Source organism: Balaenoptera acutorostrata, chromosome 16, assembly GCF_949987535.1.
Source record: "Balaenoptera acutorostrata chromosome 16, mBalAcu1.1, whole genome shotgun sequence".
NCBI lineage: Eukaryota > Metazoa > Chordata > Mammalia > Artiodactyla > Balaenopteridae > Balaenoptera > Balaenoptera acutorostrata.
Window position 1 is genome coordinate 810,970 of NC_080079.1, and position 25,676 is coordinate 836,645.

Consider the following 25,676-nt stretch of genomic DNA (forward strand, 5'->3'; position numbering starts at 1 on the left):
TGCACTGCCCACAGCCGCCTCTGTGCATCAGTGCACAAATCCACATGCCATCTCCCTGAGGCCAGGCCACCCGAGCACCAGCTCCACCTGCTCCTCGGCACGTCTCCTCTGAGGTCACCAGTAAGGGAAGGAATCTTTTCCTGCTATTTCTTTTTTTTAAAGTTTGTCTAAAAAAGTCACAGTTCTGCAAAGCTTATTATGGAAAAATAGCAGTGCCCTGACCATTTCAAGTTTCACTCCCCAGAGGCTATTACCCTCTTTTAATTGTTTCCTTTGGCATGTCCCTCCGTATCTCTAAAGCTTACAATGCTATTTCTTGATTTTCTAGTCTTCAATATTGACTACTGATTTTTCCACTGTGGAAGATGAGGATTTAATCCCTTTACACCACCTTCCTCCTTCATTCACATGACACACACACACACACATACACACACACACACACACACTATCCCTCATCCCCATCCTCCGGATAAAAACACATTTTTACTTAAATTAATAATCAGTATTTATATCATTATAACTTTGAAAATGCTCTTCACAACAGAACCACTTATTTCATTACAACTGCTTTTCATCTCTTGAACAGCTCTTTGTTTTCCCTGGAGTTCATCACTGCCTTCTTTTTTTGTTAATCGAGTTCTTTGATATATGTTTATCGTAAGTCATTCACACACTCTCTAAACCTCACCTCAGTATGTTTCCACATCAATCTCACCTGCTTGGAGACTCTCTCTCAGAAACTTAACCAGCTGCATGACTGCTCTCTCGCCTGTTACACGATTATCCTCCTGGGGTCTCCCTTCACTACTGACCTGGGGGTTCCCTTGAGAGGTGAGAATCAGGCCTAGCACAGAGGAGCACACATCCGTGTTTCCCAAGCTGAACAGAAAGGGCATCCACCCTTCACGCCCAGGGAGCCAGGTAAGGCCCTCTGCTAAGAGCCCAGCAGACACCTGGTCAGGGCGGAGGTAACCAACCCTCACGTCTGAGCTCTCTGCTCCCGCCCTCAAGGGAGCTGGTGTGCTCAAACCGCTGCTTCCTGTGCTTGCTGGATCTTTGGGTAGAGAACCAAAGCTTCCTGACAGAGGGCACTGGGGACATACTATTTTAAAAGGCCTTACATATCTGAAGTACCATTTTCATTTTTCCCTGCCTGCACGTTTATAAGCCGGCTGGATGGGAATTCTGGATGGGAATTCTGGCATGCCCGAGGTTAAGGTCTGTCCTTTGCCTTCCAGTGTGGCCTTGGAAGTGGGCACTGCCAGGGTCCCTGCTCCTCTGGCCCTTGCCCTTCCCTCTCTTCCCTCAGAGTTGCCCCACGGGGCCTCGATGCTGGGTCTTTATGCCCTCACTCCCTCAGTCACCAGGGTGGGCTGCCCAGGCAGGACACGGCCTCAGGGGGAGGCAGGCAGGGGAGGCCACCCAGGGCCACGTGCCCCACGGCCAGCAGCAGGTCATCCCCAAAGGGGCCCAGGGGGCACATGCCCGAGTCCGCCCTGGTCTTGTGCCCACATGACTGCCCTGCCTGGACTGCCCTTTGCCCCTTCCTTCCCCGCCCACTCCCGCACGTCCTTCAGGGTCCCACTAAACGCCGTCCTCAGAGCGGCCTGCTCTCCACTCCTGCCACCATCGGGCCCCGCGGGCGCTTCCGGGCAGCAGACACGGGCACACCAGCTCTCTTCACACCTCCTAACTGCACAGCTGTGTGTCTGCCCCAGCGTCCACGAGGGCACAGAGTGCGAGGAAGTCGGGTCACGTGTAGGGTCACATGCAGCATGTCACACGCTGCGGGCTGCGTGTCGCGTGTCTGCATGTTTGCTCACTGGAGTGTGCAAGCTCCACGAGTGCGCTGTGTGTAGCGCACGGGGAATCGCAGGCAGCGCGGCGTGTGTCCTGTGTCTCTGCGTCCGTGGCACCCGCGGTAGGCCCAGCACACAGCGCACAGCACGCGTGTCCTGCAGCCAAACAGAAAGGCTCCACCGCACCGGCGAGGCCCTGCCGAGAACAGCAGACTCGGCTCTCAGAAGGCCGACACCTGTGGTCTCGGCTCCGCGGCGCCGGCACACCAGCAGGACCGGGCCGCGCCTGCCGCGAGGAGCCTTCTGCAGCTGCCCCCGGGCAGTCTTCTCGGTCTTCGGTGGGAAATGGCGGGCAGTGTTCCGAACTTCCTACGGCAGCCAGCAAGCCTCCCGGGTGCACCTGAAGGGCACGCCATCCTCCGAGACACGCGCTCGCACCTGAAACGTGGCTTCTGGGGGGAAGTGGTGCCCGAAGCGAGGGGCGGTACCAGTGCTCCAGAAATGGGCATTACGGCTGGAAAATATGACCCAGGACTGGACACTCAGGGGTGCCTGGCACTCAGACAAGCTCCCCGCTAGAGAGAGGTCGTCTCAGCCCCCAGAGAGCAGGCCACGTGTCCAGGATGGCGGGGCTCCTCCCACCTCCCACCCAAAACCCCGACGGCCGACGCCACACCTGGGGGTCCTGCACCCTGCCACCATGCTGGTACAGCAGCCATTGCCACGTCCCCCTCACACCACCACCTCCAAACAGGATGGAGAAAAGCAGTTCCTTCCTCCCGGACCCTCCATCCCTCCCAAACAGGCCCGCCTAGACCCCCGAGGACTCTGGCCTCTGTGGGACCCAGTGACACCTCCGTGCCCCAGCCAGTGGCCCTCCTTCCCCTCTGGCCAGCACGCCAGCCACTCTCAGAAACGTCTCCAGCCTCCCCGACCTGTCCAGGCCTGGGCGGTGGTCAGGACCCCAGGCCCTCGGGCGAGGCACTGAGGCAGCCTCGTGGCCTGGGATTCAAGTCCACGTGAGGCAGAGAAGCCTCCATGGCCCGGGCCTCCTCCTCCACCCAGTACGGGCAACCGTGGGCCGCGTGAGGATCCCGGGAGAGGCCTTCCGTGGAGGGCTCGCACTGGAGCAGACACGGGGCCCTGCACACGTGTTTTCCGTGTCACCAGCACTCAGCATCACCAGTGGGACGGCCCACACAGGACCTGCAGCCACTGCTTCCCACGGCCACGAGCAGGCACACAGGGGCCCTCCTGGAACTAAGGGCCGCACGGTGGCCTTGAGCACACAGAGCGCGGGGTGGGGCAGCGCACCGCCCCCCCCAGGGCCCTAGGCACAGCCCCCTTCTTCCTGCCACCCCGGGGTCCAGCCCAGGGAGCTCCCACGCCTGGCGGTGCCCTGTTCCAGCCACCAGTGGGAACGGTCACTGGCTCTCGGGGCAGCAGGACCGCTGTCGGCCACGAGACGCGTTTAAAGTCTGCGGTCTTCCCAGGTGAGTTGTCACCCCACAACGGCCCCACAGAAGGCACCACACAGCACCTCCTCTGTCCTTCCCGAGCGGCCCCCAGCCCCCAGCCCTCCCGCCTTCCTGCCAGGCCCGCGGACCCCGACTGTGCGGCGACCCGATGCGCCCAAGCTTTCGGGGCCTCTGGCGGGGGGAGCCTCCGGAAGCACCCGGCCCGGCGTCTCCTCGGCTCCCGGAAAATCACCGCATCCAAGACTCAAGCCGCTGGTTGCAGACGGCTCTCAGACCCCCGGGGTCACACCCTGGTGGGCAAGCGGGTTTTCAGAGGCCCCGGAGGGCTCTGCCCCCGCCGCTGGCCCTCAGCCAGGACACAGCCAGCTCCGCGGAACGCACAGCGGATCAAACTAGCCCGGCAACTGTCCTCCCCGCTTGATAGCCCAACGCCAGCTCATCCGTTAGAGGGAAATAAAAGTCGAGCCTAAATGCATAAAAAATTATGACGGAAGCCCTAAATAAGGCCCAGGCTGCAAGCTTATTGAGTCAAAAATCAATCAATCAATGAACGAGTGGATTAGGCGCACCTCATAAGCCCCAAAGAAATAATTTGCCCAAACACTGGGATTTAACAGTTGAGGACCAAATTCCAACACTTTTAGGAAGTAAATAATGAAAAATCAATTTAAAGAAAAAACAGATCAAGAACCCTGGACCCTGGCATGCGGACACATTTATTGCCGAGTGCCGTCTCTCGGCTGACCCGAAAACTTCGGAAGGTGTTTATTTACTTTCAGCACCTTCCAGAGATCAATATTTTTAATTTGGATCCGAGTTATTATTTTTCACATCACAGCAGCGGGGAGCAGAGTAAAGTGGCCCATATTTTAGTGCTAAAAAGATCGATATGACAGTTTCACCTTCCCTGCAGCCCCTGCCGCTGCCCGGCCGCACATCACCACGTCCCACGGGGCTGCAGGGGCCGCAGCGGGAGCGGCCGTCCCCCTCCCCCGAGGCCGACAGCCGTGATTTAGCTGAGCGTGGAGGGCCCGGTGCCCTCGGAAAACCAATCTTGCTTCCCTCACTTTATCAGGCCTGTCTGGACCCACAGGAGGGGCGAGAGGCTGGGAGATGGGGCGGGGCCGGAGGGGGCCCCCTAAAGCAGGTCGGTTCCCTCATCAGGATGCATTTGCCCTCCTCCCCTCCCCTAGATCAGAGAACATCAGTAAGCTCCTTACTTTTCTATAAATTTCCCCTAAAATCTTATCCAGGAGAGCAGAGACAGAGAAGGGGCAGGTGTCGGAGCAAGGAGCCAGGAGGGTCCGGGAGGGCGTCTCCTCGGAAGGAGCGTGGCTTCTGGCCTGCCCCCTGCACAGGCACTGGGCCACCTGGGGCGGGGGGAGGGCCCTGGGACCACAACGGAAAAAAGCAGCTGCCACCACGGCTGGAAGGCAGGCCCAGACCCCCCTGCAGAAGGAGACGACCGAGGCCAGCGCGGACCCTCCAGACTTGTGCTCTCCCGGTGAGGAGGGGAAGGAGCCCCCAAAACAGGGAGGAGAAGGAAGAAGAGGGAACTGCTTTGTTGGTGACCTGCCTTCAAGGGGTCCTGGGCCCAGGAGCCACCAGCATGTACAGTGGAGCGAGTGGGAACGCGGATGGACCCTCCAGGGCGAGGACCTCCTCGGGGCACGCACAGACCCCCACGCCCACCCGAGGCGCCAGGGCCTGTCCCTGGGCCTCCTGGTCCGACGTGGAGGGAGCAATGCCGCCAGGCCACTGCGCCCTCCTGGCCTGGGGACCCGTGGACGGGTGGGTTTGCAAAGCGCAGCTTTAGGCCAGGGATGGAGAGGCGCTTCCTGGAGGGGCCTGAAAGGGTCGCTTCTCCCGACTTCGACTTCACCCCCCCGACCAGCAAGGCCACGGTCCCGGGAAACCTTTGTGAGCCTTGAATTTGCGTCAGTGGGTTTCTGGTCTGGCCACATTCTCACCCCACAGGAAATGAAGCCCACCCGTGCGCCTCCTTCCAGGGGCCAAGTTAACCGTGGATGAAGGTGGAGGTCGGCGGTGGGAAGCGGAGTGGGGCGAGCCTGGGACCCTGGGCAGCGCGGGGCCTCCATCTCCCAGGCGCAGCCCCGGAGCCCCCCTCCCCGCCGGCCTTCCCGGTGTCCTGGGGACACAGGTGCCGGCCGCTGACGGGCGCTGACCCATCTGCCCAGACGCAACCCCCCTTTCCGAGCTTTGAGGGGAAGTCAGAACCACCACGTGTTCAGGCAATGCCACGGTCACCAAAGCCGTCCTGGGCGCCCGCGCTGGGCACTCTCCCAGCCCGCGGACGCCCGCGTGGCTTCCCCGACCGCATGGCTCCCCCTGGGCCCACGACACCGGCCCGGCGCCAGCAGGAGGAGCCTCCGGCCCGCGCTCCCCGGGCGTCACGGCCACTGGACAGACGGCCACGCGGCTCAGGTGCCGCAGGCTGACACCGGACAAGGGGGACTCGCGAAGGCGCCGCCAGAAAGGCCCCTCCCACCACGGACGCACGCGGGGCTGACGCGGTGCCACTGCGAGAGGGGAGGGGAGGGGAGGGGAGGGGAGGGGAGGGGTGAGGAGGGGAGGGGAGGAGAGGGGAGGGGTGAGGAGGGGAGGGGAGGGGAGGGGAGGGGTGAGGCCACGGCACGGGGCAGCCATGCCCGCCCCGCTGTAGAGACGGTGGGGGGCCGCCTGCCCTCTGAGGGGGCGACGCCCCCCAGGCTCCCCGCCCAGTCGCCCGAGCAGGCCGGGTCGGGAGGCTCTGGGGGGTCCTGCCCAGCAGGCTGGAGCTGATGCCCGTGGCCACCAGCTGCTCCACCAGCAGGTGCTTCGGGGAGAAGACCAAGCAAGGGCCTGCGCCTGCACCTCGCGTGCTCGGAGCACCAACCCTCTGTCCTGGGGGGCTCCCCAGGGACTGGCGTCAGCCCCACCCCTCAGGTGGCCCCCCTGGTACTGCACGTTGGGGTCTCTGGGCCAGGCTGCGTGTCCTGCCTCAGGAGCGAGGTGCCCAGCCCATTCTCCTCCTCTTCTCCATCACAGGTGACCCGGTGAGGGGGGGAGGATGCGGGGTCCCCAGGTGAGGGGGGCACGTGAGTGGCCACTGGCTGTGCCTGCTTGGAGCCTTCACCAGCCCTGAGAAGCCCTGAATTTACATGATAAACAGCCCGCTCTCTTTCCTCTGAGGAAAGTCCCAACCCACCTTGGGGCCCATCCTTGTAACTGAGAAGGTTTCTTCCAAGCATTCTTGCATGAATCACTTTTCTGACAAAGTCACAGATTCACATCACGTGCCCGACTACTAATGCTCTTCCACCGGACTCCATGGTTAAATCCAGTGACGTACGGGGGGCGCTCACACTGCCACTGCTGGCACTTCTGTCACAAGCACGCATGACAGACGCGGGGAGCCAGGCCTTGGGAAGGGGCAGGATGTGCGTATGAAAAGGAGGGGCATTGGAGGGAGGAGGGAAGGGAGAGGCCCAGGAGGAGGAAGGCTAGCACTTCTGATCTCTCCTGGGGCAGCCGGCCCGCGGGGCCTGCGAAGGAAGGGCACCCAGGGAGGGCAGGGCTGGTGCAAAGGGCCTGCAGTAGCTGCCGGGGCCCGAGGAGGGAAAGAGCAGGACGGAGGGTGCGCAAAGGGCCTGCGGTAGCTGCCGGGGCCCGAGGAGGGAAAGAGCGGGACGGAGGGCGCGCAAAGGGCCCGCGGTAGCTGCCGGGGCGGAGGAGGGAACGAGCGGGACGGAGGGCGCGCAAAGGGCCTGCAGTAGCTGCCGGGGCGGAGGAGGGAAAGAGCGGGACGGAGGGCGCGCAAAGGGCCCGCGGTAGCTGCCGGGGCGGAGGAGGGAACGAGCGGGACGGAGGGCGCGCCGGGGTGGCAGCCACCCTCCTCGGCACGCGCGCTGCAGAATGCGGCACCATCGCGGTCCGGGAGGGACGGCTGAGCGACGGCAGTGCCCTTTTCTCTTGGTCTCCTCTGCATTTTTTTTTTAAAGGCATTTTTTTTTAAGATTTTTTTTTTTGCATGTGGACCATTTTTAGTCTTTATTGAATTTGTTACAATATTGCTTCTGTTTTACATTTTGGTTTTTTGGCTGCCAAGCATGTGGGATCTAGTTCCCTGACCAGGGATCGAACCCACACCCCCTGCGCTGGGAGCGCAGAGTCTTAACCACTGGACCACCAGGCAGGGAAGTCCCCTCTCCTCTGTGTTTGCAAACGTCCTACAGGCGCAGGTGAGGGTCAGCCGGGTGTGCGGGACGCGGCCCCTGGCTTCACCCCACGCGTGGGGTCCCAACAATAACAGGGCTCATCCCACCACGTGGTGCCTGGGAGGGACTCGGGAGCCGCCCAGCAGCGGCACTGGGAACACGGAGCGCGTGGGTCAGGCCTTGCGGGTCCCCCGCAGTCACACCTCAAGGGACCCCGCAAGGGGCTCACCGGAGTGCCCTCTTCTGGGCACTCCTGCTTGCAGTGAACACGACCCTGGAGACGGTCACCTTCCGTGAGCACACCTGGCATGGCGGGAACAGAACCCGCGTCTGAACTCTCACCGGGGGATTAAAACTGGGCCACCTTGCCTCTTTCAGGCAAACACAGAAGCACTGGGGGATGTCGGGCGTCGACATCGGCCAGGAGACCCAGGCTGTTTACCACCTCACCACGGAAAACGCTTGGGAGAAGGCCGTCCGGGCGCTGGCTGCACAGCCCCACCCTTCCTCTGCTGGGCGCCCCGTCCAGGAGCCCATGTCCGCTCCGGCAGCCTTGGGCAGGGGGCGGGGCCGGGGAGGGCGGGTGCCTGGGGGGCAGCCCCTCCCTCAGGGGTTCTCCTTCACTGTCGCGTGCCCTCCAGCCCGCCCCTGCCCCCACTTCCCCAACTATGCCCCACATGAGCCTTCTGTCTTCCCAGCCTCCACTCGGGGAAACTCGCCCAACCCGCGGTCTTCAATGCACCTACACTCCGATGGCCTCGAGGTCTGTCCTCAGGCCGGCACCTGCCGTGAGCTCACACTGGTGCATCCGTGGCTCTGGACCCACGCTGGGGGCGCCCAGGGGCATCCACGTCCAACCCACCACTGCATCCTGGCCCCTCTGGCCCAGGACGCCTCCTTCCCTGCTCAGAGCACGTCTGCCAAGCACCGGCCCGCGCTGGCACAAGCCCAGGCCCCGGGCGGCACAGGAACAAGGCAGCTGCTCCTGGGCTCTGGATTTGAGGAGGAAGACACAGTCATCGGAAGGCCAACCCCAAGCACACCAAGGTGGCCGGTGCCCGGAGACGAGGGGGGCCCGGGGTCGGAGGGGCTGCAGCAGCCTGCGAGCTCCCGCCGTCCCGTCCGGCTCACCTGTGGCTCTGTCCACGCCCAGGGCCAGGTCCTTGGCCCATGATGGCGGTTAATGAGCTCCCGGGAGCAGGACGGGCGCTGTCAGCACGCAAGCCTGGTGGCACCTCTGAACGAACAGACTTCCAACTCGACTTTCCCGAAGGAAACGCAGGCGGGCAGGGACCCGGCCAGCGGGCAGGGCCTGAAGGAGGGTGGCCCGCCGCAGGACGCCCAGTGGGGGACACTCTGTCTCCTCAGGCCTGAGTAGACCAGACGAGCCACGTGCTTAAGTGAGTGGCCACTCGGGATGGTTCTTAGGAGCAGACAAAATTTACCATAATCATTTTATTTAAGTCTAAAAATTGCCCTTAGATCAGCTCCTGGGCCGGATGGGAAATGCTGCTTTGCCGCCATCTCCTGGTGAAGATGAGCAACTGCAGGCTCCTGGTGTGCCACTGCGCCCAAGGCCACGCCCCCCAGCTCGCTGCCCACCCAGCCACAGCTCCTCCAGGCTGCAGACCCTGCTGGCCCAGAGCCCCCCCGGGACACAGCCCCCCAGGACGCCGACCCCCAGGACACAGCCCCCCAGGACGCCGACCCCCAGGACACAGGCCCCCAGGACGCCGACCCCCAGGACACAGGCCCCCAGGACGCCGACCCCCAGGACGCCGACCCCCAGGACACAGCCCCCCAGGACACAGGCCCCCAGGACACAGCCCCCCAGGACGCCGACCCCCAGGACACAGCCCCCCAGGACGCCGACCCCCAGGACACAGCCCCCCAGGACGCCGACCCCCAGGACACAGCCCCCCAGGATGCTGACCCCCAGGACACAGGCCCCCAGGACGCCGACCCCCAGGACACAGGCCCCCAGGACGCCGACCCCCAGGACACAGCCCCCCAGGACGCCGACCCCCAGGACGCCGACCCCCAGGACGCCGACCCCCAGGACACAGCCCCCCAGGACGCCGACCCCCAGGACACAGCCCCCCAGGACGCCGACCCCCAGGACACAGGCCCCCAGGATACACGGCCCCCCATGTTTCCGTGAGCCCCCCCACCGTTATTCTCATCACCAGGTGCAGCTGCAGGTTCAGCTCTTTCTGGGAACAGGCTGCAATTTTCTGACCCCTATTAATACCTGCGACAGCATTTATGTACAAGATAAATTCATTTCAATTTCCTTTTTCAATTAATGGCCTATTATTTGAACCACACTCAGCTAAAAATATCACTCCAATACTATTCATCTTGTAAAAATTAAACTTTCCTCCCTCTGACAGCCACAGGCCACCAGGCTGGGGCGAGAGGGTGGCCAGGTACCCGGCCAGTGCTGCCCAGGTCCCCTCCAACGGGACCTCCAGGGGACCCGGCAAAGGCGCTTCCACGCACGACGCACTGAAGGGGCGAGGGACGGGCATGACGGGGCCGGGGCCGCAGGGCCAGGGCCACGCAGGATTTTATCACAAACCATTTCGGTCCCAGTCAGGAGACGGGTGACAAACACACGCCTCCCCCAGGGAAGAGTCAGGGATGAGGACCAGACCCGGAGCGTGGAGCACCGCTGGCCATTCCCACCCCGCCCGCCCCGGGAAACATGCCCGCACTGGACTGTGGTAGCAGGAGGGGACCGCCGGCAGGACAGCAGCCCTGGAAGGCAAGCCAGGCCACAGCCTCGCGGGGCCAGCCGATGCACCCACCCCTCCTTGGGCAGGCTGGGCCTTCATCCTCAACTCCCAGACACTGCCCCGTCCTGCAGACACCGGCAGCCACAGCCTCAGGGCCTCACACCTGGGCTTATCCCCGTGTCTGATGCGGTGCTGTCCCGTGCAGGGTCAGTCCTGCCCAGGGAGGTGCCAGCCTGGAGCGCCGTCCCAGACGGGAACCAAGCAAGATGGCCCTGTCACCGCTGATGACTAACGCGCCATCAGCGTACTTGAGACCAAGAGAGGAAAACGCTGCCGGTTCTAATTGAGAGATGCCGTGGGTGTTAGATGCACCCTGGTCTCAGATGTAAATGTGACAATCGACTCGTGGAAGAACAGGCTGGATGTAATATCGTCCTTAGGTACCTCAATGCACCAACCGGACAGGAAGATCTTCCGGGCGTGTCATTTGTAGTGTTTGCAGTGGTTGCAGATTACTCAGCATGTGGCTGGTCCACACTGTAAAAACACCTAATTCTGGGTACTTAAAATTACTTCCAACTTTTGTTATCCAATAATTTTTGATGACTATCCTTATACACACCAGTTTGCAAGACGGCTACTTGTCCAGTGAAGCTGCTGAGTGATGGGAAAGCTCTTTGGCAGGTTTCTGTTTTCCATGGCAAATTGTGAAATCACATTTTAAGATAAATCTCCAGGGATGAGGAAGGCCAAAATGGAGCTCTCAGCCCCCAGGCGCCTCCAACACAAACCATTTCTCAGCCCACCAAGCATTTGGCTGGAGGAGAGACGCAGGTATGACATCAGCATGTCATGACAGGTGACGCAAAACAGACCACGGAGAACTAGAAAACTCAGCATTTCAAAAAACTATGGAAAACTTCCACAGACAGACAGACAAAGACAGTGGGAGCTCCCGGCCTTCCTGAGGCCGCAGTTTCTGTGCACGAGAACCAAGGCCCTGTCCACTAACAAGCTGATACCCACGCTTCACTGTTGACTCAGCCCCAAGCGCACATAGGGCCCCGCGGGGCACGGGGGCCGGCGCCAGAATAACTCCCTCGGCGGACGGATGGCCTCCGCCCCAGGGAAACAAACGCCTCCACTCTCCCTCGGCCACCCACCCCTGCCTCAGTCTCTGGTCCACTGGGGAAGGTGTATCAGATACGTCAGCCTTTCTGAGGAATCAGGTTGATTTCGTTGATTTTCTCTAATATTCTATTTTCTATTTCACTGACTTCTGTCTTATTTTATGATTTCCTTTCCTGTACGGGCATTGGTTAAATTTGCTCTTGTTTTAAAAACTTCTAATGTAAGCATTTAATGCTAGAAATTTCCCTCTAAGCACTACTTTAGGTGCATCTCACAAATTTTGAAGGTTTTTAGTTTGTTTTTCGTGTAATTGGAAATAATTTCTAATGTCCTTTGTGACTCATGGGTTATTTACAAGTTTCTTGTTTATTCCCAAATACTTGGGACTTTTCCAGATACCATTTTTGTTTACTCCTAATTTAGTTCCTCTGTGTGACCTCAATCTCCCACACGTCCTGAGCTGCGTTTTCGGCCCAGATTTCAGTGTGTGGAATGTTCCATGTGCACACGCAGGCCAAGACTCGTCCAGGCCCCAGACCGCCTGTGCCCTGGCCGCCAGGGTGGGAATGCCCGAGTCCTCGGGACGGACCCCCTCCCAACCACAGGCCACCCTGCACCCACCCCGACAAACGTCAGAGCAAGACTCGCCTTCCCAGGGAAGAGAGCGGAAGCCGCCAGCCCTGCCTCGCCCCTCGGCATGCCACGTGCCACGTCCCCGTCCCAGGGCTCCGCGTGCAGCCGCCAGCCCCGTGTCCCACGGAGGCCCGTGAGCTCACGCCGGCTGTCAGGGACTCTGCCAGCTTTCCCGCACACGTAGCTCTGACACGGGTACCCACACGATGGGCTGCCACATCCCCCTGGGGAGCTGCGCCCTGCGCCCTGGCCCCATCACAGCCCTCGCTCTGAAGGCTCCTTAGATATCAACTCGGCCACTCCTACCTTCTCAGAACCCATGCGGATGGTCTTTTTCTTCATCCTTTTACTTGTAAAATACCCATCTTGCCACCTAAAGGAGGCTGTGAGGACCCGAGCATGGTGTCCACGAGGCAGAGGTGACCAGGGCCATGGTGGGCCATGGCGGCTCTACTGGCCGAGCAGGGACCGAGGCCTCTGAGACGGGGAGGTGAGCAGCGGCCCCGCTAACCCGCCAGCAGCAACCCGGGGACGATGCTGGCCGCCGGACGCTTGTCACAGTGACTGAGTCTATGCGTTTACACACGTATCAAACTCGGACAGAGTCCAGCCACGACCTTTTCAAGCCCTTTCCTCTCCCGGCCCTCCTGGGGCTCCAGAGACACCACCTGACGCCCTGGCGCTGGGCGACGCCCCTCGCCAAGTCCCTCCTTCTCCACATCTCCTGCGGCTGCTGCCCTTCGGGGAGCCCTTCCTGACGCTGTGGCCCTAACCTGCTGATAACGGCGTGGTTCTCATTCCAGACACTGCAGTTTTCATCTGAATAAGTCCCACTTGGGGAAAGCATTTTTATTTGCAGGACGAGCGGAGGAGAAGGAGCCGTCGGGGAGAAAGGGGAGAGAGAGGAGGGGGTTGTGTCCCCGCCCTCGAGGCCTTGCTGGGCCCATCACCATGGGGTGAGGCCCCTGCGAATGTGGGGAGGGTCCCCCCGCCAAGCAGCGTGGCAGAGGCAAGACCCCGGGATGCAGGGTCTCGCAGACGCAGCTAAAGGCAGAGACACGAATCTGCAGTCCGTGACTACCCCATAGCTGGCATCAGACGCCCCGAATTTAAAGACTGAAACCTGGCAGGAGCCTCTCTAAGCAGAGGGGAAGCATGGTGGCATCTCTGGCCCGGCCGCTCTACACAGGATGCTCTTCCCAGCCCCCGCTCCCCGCACACAAGCCCCGGTCCAGGCAGCGGGCATACGGTCACCTGCTGCCAGATCTCTGGGCCAGGGATGCGTTGAGGAGGGGACCCAGCAACCAGCACCTGCAACTGCAGCAGGGGATGGCGTGTGGGGAAGGCCACGGAGGACAGAGGACAGATGACACAAGACACTAAGGAGCACAGGTGACCTCAGGGCTCCCCAAACACGGGGCCTCCAGACGGTGAACCTCACACCAGCAATGGCCACTCAAAGCTGACCAACCTCACTGCTTCGAGACGCCCCTGCCCGTCCCTGCACCCAGCACACCCGTGGCCACCACGCCAGCCGGGGCTGCTTCCCCGGGCATCCGCCGTCCCCCAGACCACTGTTGCACTGTAATTCATGCACAGCCGCCTGTGCCCGTGACAGAGCTGCCCACCGAGTCTCTTTACGTACTCAGAGGACGGCAGTTGCAGCAGATGCTTGGCTTGTCCCACGCTTATCGCACGGAGGGAAGAGCACTCACCGGTTCCACGGAGGGAAGAGCACTCACCGTGAAGTGCTCCTGGGACTTGTAGTCCTCATCCAGGTAGACCCGCGCCCTGCTGTACTCTGTCATCGCGTCACTGGACAGCAGTTCTCTGCAAGGAGAGAGGGAGCTCGTTAGCGCACAGCCACACGCACACCTCGGCCTCCGACGGGAGTGCTTGTGAAGCACAGGAACGGCAGCTTGGAAACCGTGCTTTACATTGTCCTGAAAACAACAGCAACGGTGGGGAAGGAAGGAAGGGGGGGAGGGGGAAGAGAGGCGGAGGTGGCATAAACTGAGACCCACTACGCGCCCTCAGCGCAGGCCGCTCCGTGCCGGCCGTGAGATGAGCAGGATGGGGGCCCCTCGGGAAGGCGACACTGGGAACTCACCCAGGGCCACACGCCAGGAAAGCTCGAGTCCACAGCCTGTGGGGCGTCCTGGCTGTCTGCGCCCGGTCCTCACAGAGGCCACACAGGCGCCCCCAGGCCTGGGCAGTCCCGCCCGCATTCGCTCCTCACGGGAGAGAAGCTGAGGACCGTGACCAAGTGGCCGAGGCTTTGCAGCAAGAAGGACGGAAGCGTCTCCAGACGTCCCTTATGAACAGGCTCCAGCCCTGACTGCACACCTCATGGCCACACTGTGTCACCAGAAGAGCCTTCAGCAGGCGACCTCGCTGCCACCTCTACAGACGTGGCCGGGACAGAGCTGCCGTGCACCCTCGAGTTCTGTGATGGCACCGAATGGACAGAGGCACCTGACCCCCCCACAACCAGCGCCCCGGCAGGGGGTGGAGGCCATGGGCACCGTGTGACCAGCCAGCACTCAGGGCAGGAAGAAGAGGGGCTCCAGCTTTAAGGAGTGACAATGAGGAAGGCAGGAAGGAACAGGGAGGAGGGGAAGGAAGAGGATAAGCCTTGAGGGGATCAAACTAGTCCTCAAGCACCTACCTGCCTGCTGGGATGAACCCCAACATGCTTTAGGGGGCAAGGCAAGACGCAGACACCAAACACACACAGTAGCAGAATCAAAATTACTGACATGTGAAGAAGCAACAAATATGGCCCATAATCTACAAAAAAAGGCAACAGAAACAGATGTAGAAAGGATAAAAGTGATGGAATTTGCTGAAAAGAAACTTGAAACAGCTATTATAAATGTAACCAAAGATTTAAAGGAAAACATGGACACAACTGTAAGTTCCAGAGCTGAAAAATACAGCATCAGAAATAAATTCACTGAATAGGCCTAACAGCAGATTAAAACGTAAAGAAGAACAGACACAACTATCCAAACTGAAACAAAGAGGAAAAATGAACTGAAAAAAAGAAAAACTGAAAGAGCTGTAGAGACCTGTGTGATAGTCTAACATCAGGAAGCCAGAGTCCAAGAACAAAAGATAAGGGAAGAAACCATGCAAAAGCTTTTCCCAAATCTCAGTAAAGTCATAAACCTGCAGGTTTTGAAAAAGCTCAAAGAACCCCAAGCAAAATAAACACAAAGAAAATCAAACTAAAGCAAAACAATCAAGTTGCTGCTAACCAGCTAGAAAGACAAACTTAGCAGTCAGGAAAAAAGACACACTATATACAGAAAATTAAGACGAGAACAACAGTGCAGTTCTCCCCAGGAACAATGGCACACAGAAGACAATGGAACAATATCCTTAAAGCACTGAAAGGAAAAAAATGGACAAGCTAGAATTCTGTTTACAACAAAAGTATCTTTCAAAAACAAAGACAAAGACTTTTTTCAGATAAACAAAAGCTGAGAGAATTGATCAGCAGCAACTTGTGTTGAGATAAATGTTCAAGTTCTCAGGCTGAAGGAAAACGGTGCTGGAGAGAAAGCTGATTGTACAGAGAAGGACTCACCCTGGGAACGGCAGGTGACTAGTCAAACAGGTGACATGTTCTCTCACTTTTTAACCTTTTCAAGAGGCAACTGACTGTTTAAAGCAAAAATAACAACACGTATGTGACGCGGAGCACAGGCAGGAGACAACAGCAGGGGGACGGCAGGGGACGGGAGCCGTGGGATCCCGCGAGCGCGGACGCACGGCCCTGCCAGGCGCTGCCCCTCACCTGCGTCTGCTTCTGGCTGACGGGCCCAGCTTCTCCAAAGGTGTTCTTTTCTTACTGACTTACTGCAGTTCTTTATATATTTAAATACTGATGATTTCTGTCAGTAAAGTATGTTGCAGATACCTTTTCCCAAGTGTGGCTAAACTTTTACTTTGTTTGTAGTGTCTTTTGATAAAGCTTTTAACTTCAACAGGGTCAAATGCATCAGTCTTTTCTCTTGTGGGCTGCACTTTTGCACCTTTTTAAAGAAATCTCTCCCTAGATGCTCTCCTACACTTTACTCTCGAATTGTCCTCGGGCCTTTTACATTGACTCGGTAATAACTGAAATTCACCCGTGTGTGGAGAGAACTACGACGTGCTGGGGACCCAGCTTCATGGTTTCCTGGCCCAGGACACCGGTGGTGCCGCCCCCTGACCCAGCCGCCACCTGCCACACACTGGGGTGAAGCGGGGCAGGGGCTCCGCTGCCGCGCATCTAGGTGCCGCCCGCACACACACACACACACACACACAGGAGGCCCGCAGGCCGGGGGAGTTGAGGACACCCCCCTTGCTGTGCTTCAGAAGTACTGCAGCGAGTCCTGCCTCTCTGCACTTCCATATTAATTCTAGTGTTAGTTTAAGTGTTAAGAAAACATTTTGATTGAAACTGTATTAAATTATAGATTATTTGGGGAAAGCCTGGTAGCTTTTAAAAATTTGCCTTTTAACAAAGGACCCCACAATTTGAAAGCTGAAAACACGGATGGCTTGTGTCATTCCACGCCGCTGGGGACTCTGACAGGGGCCGAGGCCTGGGGCAGCCGCTGGACTCAGCCTCAGGCGGGGCCCCAGGCTGAGGGCGTATAGAGGCCACCCACCCGCAGACCTGCACACCACACGTGGCCCCGGCCCACCCCGCCCACAGCCGCCTTCAACGACCAGCCTCACGAGTGGCACGTGTCACCTCCCCACACTCTGCCGGGGCCCGAGGTCCGGGGGCGGGAGGACAGGGCCACATCGCAGGGGACACAGTGCAGAGAGGGTGCCCCAGGCAGCAAGGACGCTCCAGCGGCTGCCGATACCCAGGGCTGTCTGGCACGCAGCCTCTTGGCCCAGGCCTGCCGTCCCACCTGTCCTGCCCCCGCCCCTGCGTCCACCTCCCGAGGCCCGGGCCCTCGCTTCCCGTGCGGTGCCAGGCAGGGCCGCCGTCCACAGAGCCACGCCGACGATGGCGCTCTGTGCCCCTCCCACTGTGACAGAGAAGCTGTGAGCTGCTGCGTGGACGTCAGCCCCGTCTGTCCCCGGCCGCAGCAGCTGCAGGCTCACGGCCATCGGGCCACGCGACCGCATCTCGGCCTGGACCCGGGGCTGAGGCTTCCGGGCCTGGGGGGCGCGGTCACCCCACCCAGGCCTCGCGCTCACACGAGCGTGCCCCCCACCCCAGGCGGAAGCAGAGGGGCAAGCAGCTGCCCCGGGACGTACCTGACAAACTTGTCCACGTGCGACATGGAGGCTTCATAGTTCTTCCCTCCGAACTCCTGGCAGTGCAGGGCCAGGAAGTGCGGCCTGTGCGCGTGGACGACCTGGGGAGGAACACACGGCAGCGTCAGGGCCCCCGCGGGGCTCCTGCCGCAGCGCTTTCCCCGCAAATCCTGAGGATCACGGTCCCCGGGGCCGTTCCCTCCCCGTTGCCACAAATCCTCAGAAAGGATTCACAAATCCTCAGAACCTTCCTCAGTAATCTGGGCATTTCCTTCCGACTACGGAGTCCCACGTGTCAGCTGCAGAGCGCCTGCAAAGGCCCAGAGGAACAAACACGCTTCCTAACCTCACATGTAAGGGCAGCCATCACTGATGCTGCTACGGCCCCCGTGAGGGTGCAAGCACACCCATGTCGTGTGCGTGTCAGCGCTGTGCATGTGTGTGTGTGCGCGTCCCTCACCGTCCGGGAGGGAGCAAAGCTGGCCGTGCAAGGCGCCATCTCACGCCCGACCCGCACATCGCCGCCCCAACCCCACGGGGCAGGCTGGACACGGGACACGGGACACGGCTGCGGCCATCAGTGGCACCCGGTCCAGCCACGCGGCCCCTGGGCAGCGGAGCCAGCTCGGCCCACCTCCCCTCAGCGCCGCCCGCCCGCCACAGCCCACAGGGCCAGGCCCGCCGCGTCTCCCTGGTCACCAGGGTCCCCTGCCCCCTGGGCTCCGACTAAACTGGCCCCCAGGCAGCGCCCAACCCGTCCACACTTCGGTCACTCGACCTAGAGTCGTCCTCGAAGCTGCGGCCGCTGACCCCCCCAGCGGCTCCTCCAGGAAGCTCACAGGGATGGTCCTGAGAGCGCCATCCAGCTGCCCCCCGCTGCCCACACCCAACCCAGCACGGACCCAACCACCCCCAGGTGGTGGCACGGACCTGTGTCTCACCCCTGCCGTAAGCCACGTTGGGCATCTCAGGGCAACCCACAGGTCACCTGAGCAGGTGTCGACCCGCACGGGCTCACGAGGGGGCCAGGCACCCACAACCCTGCCCTCCTGGGGTGCCGGGGGCAGCGAATCACCGAGGGGGCACGCTGTGTGGTGACGAGGCAGCCGTGCCAGGACACGCACCGGGGGTGGGGGGGTCAGCACAGCCTGGGGGAGCAGCCAGGGCAAGGGCTCCCGGGAGTGGAGAGGCGCCGCTGGGGCCCGACGGCCAAGGGCAGCGATGGAGGCATACCAGGAGGCCAGGCAGGGCACTTGGAGGCCCAGAGGCTGCCTGTCCCCGCCTGCGCCCGGCCCCTGCCCTTCCTCGGCTCTGCGCTTCTCCACCCCCTCCCTGGTACCTGCTGACACGGCAACACTGCCGGCTCTGAAGCCCTCACCAAAACCCACAGAACTACCTTGTCCCTCCCCAAGCCCACCATCCCAGAGGCAGGTCCCCTACACAAGGCCATCCACGCCTAAGGCCACAGTGTCAGCGCCTGAACCCGACCTCGGCCACCACCGCATCCTGCCCAGAGGTCAGTGCACCGTGGACAGGTGAGGGCTGCATCCAGCGGGCCTTGCAGAGATGGGTGCTCTGGGAACAACGGCTGTGTGGCCCCTGATGGGAAGTGTCTGCATCAAGGGTTCAGCCAGGCCACGCCAGAAAGTCGGCCACGGGGACAGAGGACGCAGGGCATCAGGCCCCGGGTGCCACGCTTCTGCGAGTCTCAGAAGGAAGCATTGCCCGGCAGTAGCTGACCCTGACCTGCAGGCGGCAGGCAGCACGTCCAGCCTCGGGGAGGGTGACTGGACCTGGTCCTGCTCCAGCTGTGACATCAAAACACAATCCCCAAGACGGGGAGGTTCCTTAAAAAGGAGGACAATTCAGACCAGAAAGTGTATTTCAGCCGCGTGGGAAAGGCACCCAGGTGATACCAGCGGGTCGAGTGGGCTGCCCTGGCTCGCACCCTATGCCCCGTTTAAGTGGGTTTACGGGACGTCCACCAGGGTGCTTCCGCTTCCCACTGAACACAGGCGTGGACTCTCTCTGTTCCTGGTCACCAGCCTCAGGGCTCAGGCTCTCGGGGACGGGGACCAGAACAGGCCCAGGCGTTTCCCCAGCTGGCAGCGCCACAGCCCTGCCCGGGGGGAGTGGGACCAGGCAGCTTGCCTCGTGCGAGCTCAGTCCCGCTCCGTGCAGGCGCTAAAACACAGACTCCGAGACAAGCTGGAGGCCGCCCGCCGGCGGCCCCCTGGCAGGCGCCCTCACACACGATGCTCCCCGTGCAGCCCTTGCCGGCGTGGAATGATCACAAGACAAAGTTCAGGAATCCCAGGGGTGTCCACGCAGCAAATCACATTCACCAACCAGAAAAGACTGCAGAATGGTCTCCGGGCCTGAAGCCTCGATGCAAAGGGCACAAGGGACCCCAGTCAGGAGAGGCTCCGGGCCAGCCTGGGTCAGGTCACCAGACCGATCTGCCCTCAGGCCCAGGGTCGAGTGTGCACAATGCCAGCCACGCCCATAGGCGCACACAGCAGCCTGGTCACACGGAAGCCACCAAAGGCTCCGTGATGTGTGCAGCTCTGTCACCCACCCTCTGCAGTACCTGGAACAACATATAAAACCAGACCTTCACAAAGGGGGCATAGAATTCCCCCGGGAGCAGTTCCTCCCTGGGAAGCTGGTGACTTCACACGAAGTGAACGCGACGCTCTGACACAGGCAGATCGTCACGAGCGTGACTGCAAGGTCCGTGACACCAGTTCCTGTAATTCTGCAGCGTGCTCTCTGCCCAGCTCCACAACAGGGGTGGGAAAAGGAGAAGGAAGCCCCAGAGATGCTTGGGTTTTGTGGGCGAAGACGGGGCCCCGAGTCGGTGACAGGTTCCTGCAGTTCACGCCGTCACCTCTTGTAACCGAGGCTGCAGGTCACCAGATCGCGGCTGGGACCACGACCCAAGTCCCCAGGAAAAGCCAGGCAGAGCCGCTTTCCAAGGACTTCCCATTATGAATTAGGGCAGCGAGAACGAGGGGCCCACGTGCGGCCGCGTTAAGTCACAGACACACGGGGTCTCTCTGGGCAGGCCTGCCCACCTGTCTGCCTTCACCCGAATCCCATACACGTCTCCCTCGTAAGACGACTCTCTGCTGTGGTTTAAACTGAAATAGCCGTTTATGGCACAGAAGTCACGCTTTAAATCACATGAAACTCCTCAGACGTTTGACTCTGACCCCACAAATCTCAGAAAATGGAGAAATCCGAAACTAGCAGCTCCTTGGGAGTGGGCGGACGCCCCTCGTGCGGACTCCAGAGCACCGGGCAGCGCCCAGCAGACGGGCCCCTTCCTGGGACGTGGCGCCGTCTCCGCGGTGGTTTATCTCTGAAACCCGTGGCGGTCTTGCCTGAGCTACAGGGCCTGGAGGAGCAGGGGCCCAGGGCAGCCCCCGCCTGCCCGCCAGAGCCTCAGCTGCAAAAGAGAGACGAGGCCTGCGTACGGATGGCGGGGGGACCGGGCACCGGCGAGAGAAGGGGCCTGGCGGTACCACCGAGGTGGGCACTCCGGGAGCTGCCAGGGCTCCGGCCCTGCTGTGGGCCAGGGAAGCCCCGTCACGGCCACAGCTGAGGAAGCAAACGCCGGCCCGGGGGTGGGCGGGCTGGGACCTCGCGCCCGTGGGGGGCCGCGCCTGAGCTTACAGCGGCACCGGGGGACGCATGGGGCAGGCACCGCCCCGATGGGCACGCTGTGGGCTTCCCGGGCACTCACAGGGCCGGACAGCCCACTCCTCTCAGTCCGAGGTCACCCTGCCCAGAGCGCGTCTCCCTACAGCACTGCCAACGTTCTTCCCGAAGGACCAGCCCGTCCACTCGGGCTTTGCCTTAAACAACTGGTAAGAGGCGACACTCAGCATCAACCTGGCGGGTCTGCCGGCTCCTGGACGCACGGCTCCATCTCGCCCTGGCATGCGAGGCTGGGGTCCGGGGCCTGCACCACGGAGCGCCCAGAGCAAGAGCAGAGCTGGGGTTCCTCTGCCTCTCGTCTTCCAGGCCCGCACATCTGCGCACCAAGTCCGTCTGACCCCAGGCTCATCTCCACGTGTGTCTCCTGTGCCCCACCGTGCTCCTTCCAGGGCCTCTTGCATCTCCACCTCCAAGAAAAGATGTGGTGCTGAAAAGCCCTCCAGGAGCACTTCTTCGTGCTATAAACTCACAAAGGAAAGTGACAAAGTGAAGAGTTGAGCTTTATCAGTAAATAAACTGATCAGGTAAATGAGTTTTATTCACAATTCTCAGAAAAGCTGGCTTACGAGGTTTCCATTGGGATTGTGCTTGGCCAACAACAGAAAACCAACAACCAGCCGCTTGCATAAGGAGGCCGGGCTGGCAGGCAGAGATGGTGCACCTGCTCGCAGATGGCAGCCAGGAACCAGCTGCTTCCACCATGTCTGCTCTGCCACTGCGAGCACTGGCTGTCATCCTCGTGACTGCAACATGGCTGCAAAGCCCCCAGGCCTCGTGCCTACATTCCAGGCAGGAAGAAGTGGAAAGGGCCTAAGGTTAAAGGAAAAGGGGAAAGGGCTTCTTTTCTAGTGCTTTGCCTACTTTATTTAGACAAGAAGGCTCTCGCCGGAGACTTCTGCCTACACGCTGTGTCACAGGACGCCCCCAGAAGCCACGCACAGGTGGCACTGGCTGGCACTCTGCAAGCAACAGAGCCCGGCGTGGGTCACGTGCAACCGCACGTCGGGGGGTGCCGTCTGCCCCCTCTGCCGCCCCCACCGCACCACGTACCCACCTTCCAGTCTCCCGAGTCCCCGGCTGAAGGACGACTGCAGAGTGGCCACATCTGTGACCCCCTTTGGTGCCATGGTCTCTGAAGACCACCGGTTTGCAAAGCCCTGGGCACAGACGAAGGGCTCGCTGACCAAGGAACCTGCTGTCCCTCTTCTCTTGACACCCCCCCGGACCTGAGCCCCTCTTCAGAAGGCCGCGCTTCAGCCCGGCCGAGGTGCTGGGTGCGAACGCGCCACAGACACGCAGGTGCTTCCGGCCTGCCCGGCGCCGGCGCCTGCGACTCGGCACACAGCCAGGGCCGCGTGTCCGCGTGTCCACATGTCCCCATGTGTCCTTGGCCTGGAGCCGTGCGGGCAGCTCCCGCCCCTCCACCCCGTGCCCTCCGGTCCCCGCCACTGCGTTCCGGTCTTACCCAAACACCAAGTCATCTGTCCTAGCTCAGCGGGAGGGAGACTTTCTGGCTGGACTCCCTGCGCCGCAGCTCTGCCCGGACAGAGGCTGGGGAGCCCCACCCAGCAGAGGCGAAGCCCCAGTGTGCCCACAACACCGTCCCCGACTGAGCCACTTTCTGGGGAAGGATGACCTCTATCCAACACATTTTAATTGGTAATCACAATTAGATTTAAATTTAAACACAATTAAACTAAATTTAATTCCAAATTTAAATTACAGTGAAATTAAATTAACCTGAAACTGAATTTCAATTGATCATCAGTTTAAATCAACAGCCAAATAAAATGACTGATATTATTTTAACTGTTGAAACTCAGCGTCTTCTACACAATGACCCGAACGACACTTCCCGATGGCCGAGCACGATCACCCTTAGGGACAGCAGGCACACCTGCCCTGAGCGCACACGTGTGAAGTCAGATCATGAGCAGTTACGTCACGACGGTTATGAACTTCCCAGCGAGTGCGTATCTTACTCGAGTTCCCCTCTGCGTGGAGAAGCACGTGCAGGAGGCCTCAGCACGTGCTTCCGCCCGGCTGTTGACAAAGGTCCCGTCCACCTAAGCCTGAGCCACCTGCATTACATGGACGCACCTGGAGGAGCGCCTGCCAGCGGAGCCTGGGCGGCAGGTGCAGGGAACCCGATGGGGACACAGTGGAGGAGGGGAGGCCCTCGCTACCCCCCAGGAGAGCAGGTGGCCAAGGGGTGCAGGGAGCGGCAACCCTGGAAAACCAAGCTCCAGGGAGCAGTGCAGCCCTGTTGAACCACAGTGACCTCAAGTGGCGTGGACACAGGCCCCAAGTTCAGGGCTGCTAAGAGATCGCCCCACATGCCACCTACCGGGACCCCGCACACGTCGGCGACCTCGAGGGCCGCTCGCCAGGCCCGGCCGTGCCTGGTCGCAGGTCCCAGCTGGCGTGGCCTCGGGTGCCCCCTGCACACACAGCGGGCATGAGAGGATGTTTCAAAAGCCAAAAGGAGGCATTTAGATGAAATCATGCCGAAATGTAACACAAAGAGGCCAAAGTCACGTCTCACTTGAAAACGAAGCTATTAAAATGACAAGATCCTTATCATGAAACATTTCAGAAGAAAAGTAACGAATGATCGTGGAAACGAACAGCGTACACCGAGGGACACGCCGCTGCCATTTCTCTACGCCCACAAGTCGCACGTTTCATTTATAACCAAAGGTGACGGAACAGATCCACATGAGGCTTTCCCTGAACAGCCGGAGATAAACTTGCAGCCAGGTACGGGGAGCTCCTGCTGAAAGAGCAGACTCGGAAGAGCCTCACTCCCACCTCCGGCAGCAAAAGCACAAGCGGGGCAGCGCGGGGCTTCACCAGTGGAAGGAGGAGGCTGACAGCGTCACCTGGATGGCCGGACTCCTTCCCGCACGTTAAGCGCTGTGCCTAGCGCTCCAACTCCATCCAGGACGGGCCACCAGGGTGTAAACTGGACTGAAAATCACAGACACCAATACATTTGTACGCACGAGTTCACAGCGATACTAAAAACCCCACACATTAGTCGTCTTGGAGTCAGGACATTCTTTTGAAAACTGGTAGATAAAGAGGATGAGGCAAGAATTTATCCTGCCTCGCTCCGTATCTGTGCCTCTGGGGAAGGAAATCAAGGAGGGCAAACCTCTCCTGAGGAAAGCATCCCAGCTACCTAGCCAGTTGCGACCACACGGGGAACCTGGAGGGCATCCCACCAAGCGAAGCGAGTCACAGAGAGACCCCCTGTATGACCTCACTCACGTAGAATCTAAACAAGCCAAACTCAGAGAAACAGAGGATAGAAAGGCAGTATCCGGGGCTGGGGAGGGAGGAGGGGATGGGAGATGTAGGTCAAAGGGCACAAGTCTCAAGTGATAAGATAACAAGTTCTGGATCTAATGCACAGCCTGGTGATCAGTCCACAATGCGCAGTTGCACGCCCCAGGCCCTGCGGGAGGTGCTGGGGGAGGGGCTGGAGGCCAGGAACCCTCGAGGGAAAATCCCCGGAAGCACCGGCCCACAGGACCAGGTTGCAGGGCGCTAGTGAGACTCTGCTTCTGGAGAGAAAAAGGGACAGCCAAGAGGGCAGGTGGCCTTGGCAACCGGATAAAGGAGCAGAGGAGAAAGGGGGAGACAGAAACCCTGAGACAGAGGAGAGGCTGCCCCTTCGCTGCCCGACGCCAGGCAGGGTGGCCCCCGCGCTCCGGACTTCGCCGGACGGACAGAAGAGGGCGCTGTAAAGCTAGGAATCCTACCCATGCCGACACCCTGGGGACAAGCCAGAGGAAGTTCAAGTCCCTACAAAGCTGCTGTGAACAAGTCAGCAAAAATGTACACATCCTACCCCAGGAAAAGGCCCTCCGCCCCTGAGAAAGAATCAAGAAGCAGCACAGAATTACAGGCCGACATTGCAAACAGAGTTAAACACACTCAAACAAGCATTGAGGTGATGAAAAAACACTTGGAATTAGAAACACAAAACTAAAATAGAAATGGACCCAAAAGAGAGAAAGAAAAGTGCTGATTAACCTCAGGAAAGAAATGGGAGAAAAAGACAAAATCATCACAGAGAAGAAGAGCAAATTACAAAGTGTCCAAGGGAGAATCAGCTTCAAGGAAAATTCAGCAAGAAAGTGAAAACAGTGTCATGAAGAGAGCAGGGGAGAAAGGAGTGAATGTGGCCGACAGGCAGCGAAAGAAGAACATCTGCCACTGCGGTCCCCAGAGAAGAAGAGCAAAACCATGGACCAGAACTAATACTTAAAATCATAACCCAAGAAAACTTTCCAAAAATAGGACAAGACCTGCACTCACACACTGAAGGGCTTTCTAAGCACCTGAGAAAATTAACCCCAAACAACTGACTCCTGGACATATCCTAGTGAAACTACTAGATTTCAAAGGTAAAGACACCATCCTCCAGGTCTCCAGGAAACAAAACCAATGAGACCCTCACCAGACTTTCAGGACCAACGTCCAAGTCAAGGCAGCAGCAGAATAACCTTTACTGAAAACCTCAGTGAGACAAAGTGTAAGGCAAGGATTACATACATATCAGCCAACTGTCCTTCAAACATCAAAGCCAGAGAAAAACAGTTTTCCACGTACAAAATCTGGTCAGTTCTGTCCCCATGAGCCCTTCATGAGGGATCTACTAGAGCAGGGCTGGGCAAA

The 25,676-nt window shown here is 59.9% G+C and overlaps 1 protein-coding gene across 6 annotated transcripts in view; it reads right to left on the bottom strand.

The window, feature by feature from the left end:
• INPP5A (inositol polyphosphate-5-phosphatase A) overlaps positions 1 to 25,676 on the bottom strand; it is a 181,723-nt gene that overhangs the window by 82,281 nt on the left and 73,766 nt on the right. For 3 of the 6 annotated variants that reach the window (XM_057530898.1, XM_057530895.1, XM_057530897.1), the window contains exons 3-4: positions 17,268 to 17,368; positions 13,715 to 13,829 (exon numbers count right to left, since the gene is read on the bottom strand). In XM_057530898.1, coding sequence (XP_057386881.1) covers positions 13,715 to 13,829; positions 17,268 to 17,293 — 141 coding nt within the window. In that variant the 5' untranslated portion in view covers positions 17,294 to 17,368. The remainder of the gene's footprint in view (positions 1 to 13,714; positions 13,830 to 17,267; positions 17,369 to 25,676) is intronic. The other 3 variants (XM_057530899.1, XM_057530896.1, XM_007173321.2) reach the window with 1 other exon arrangement.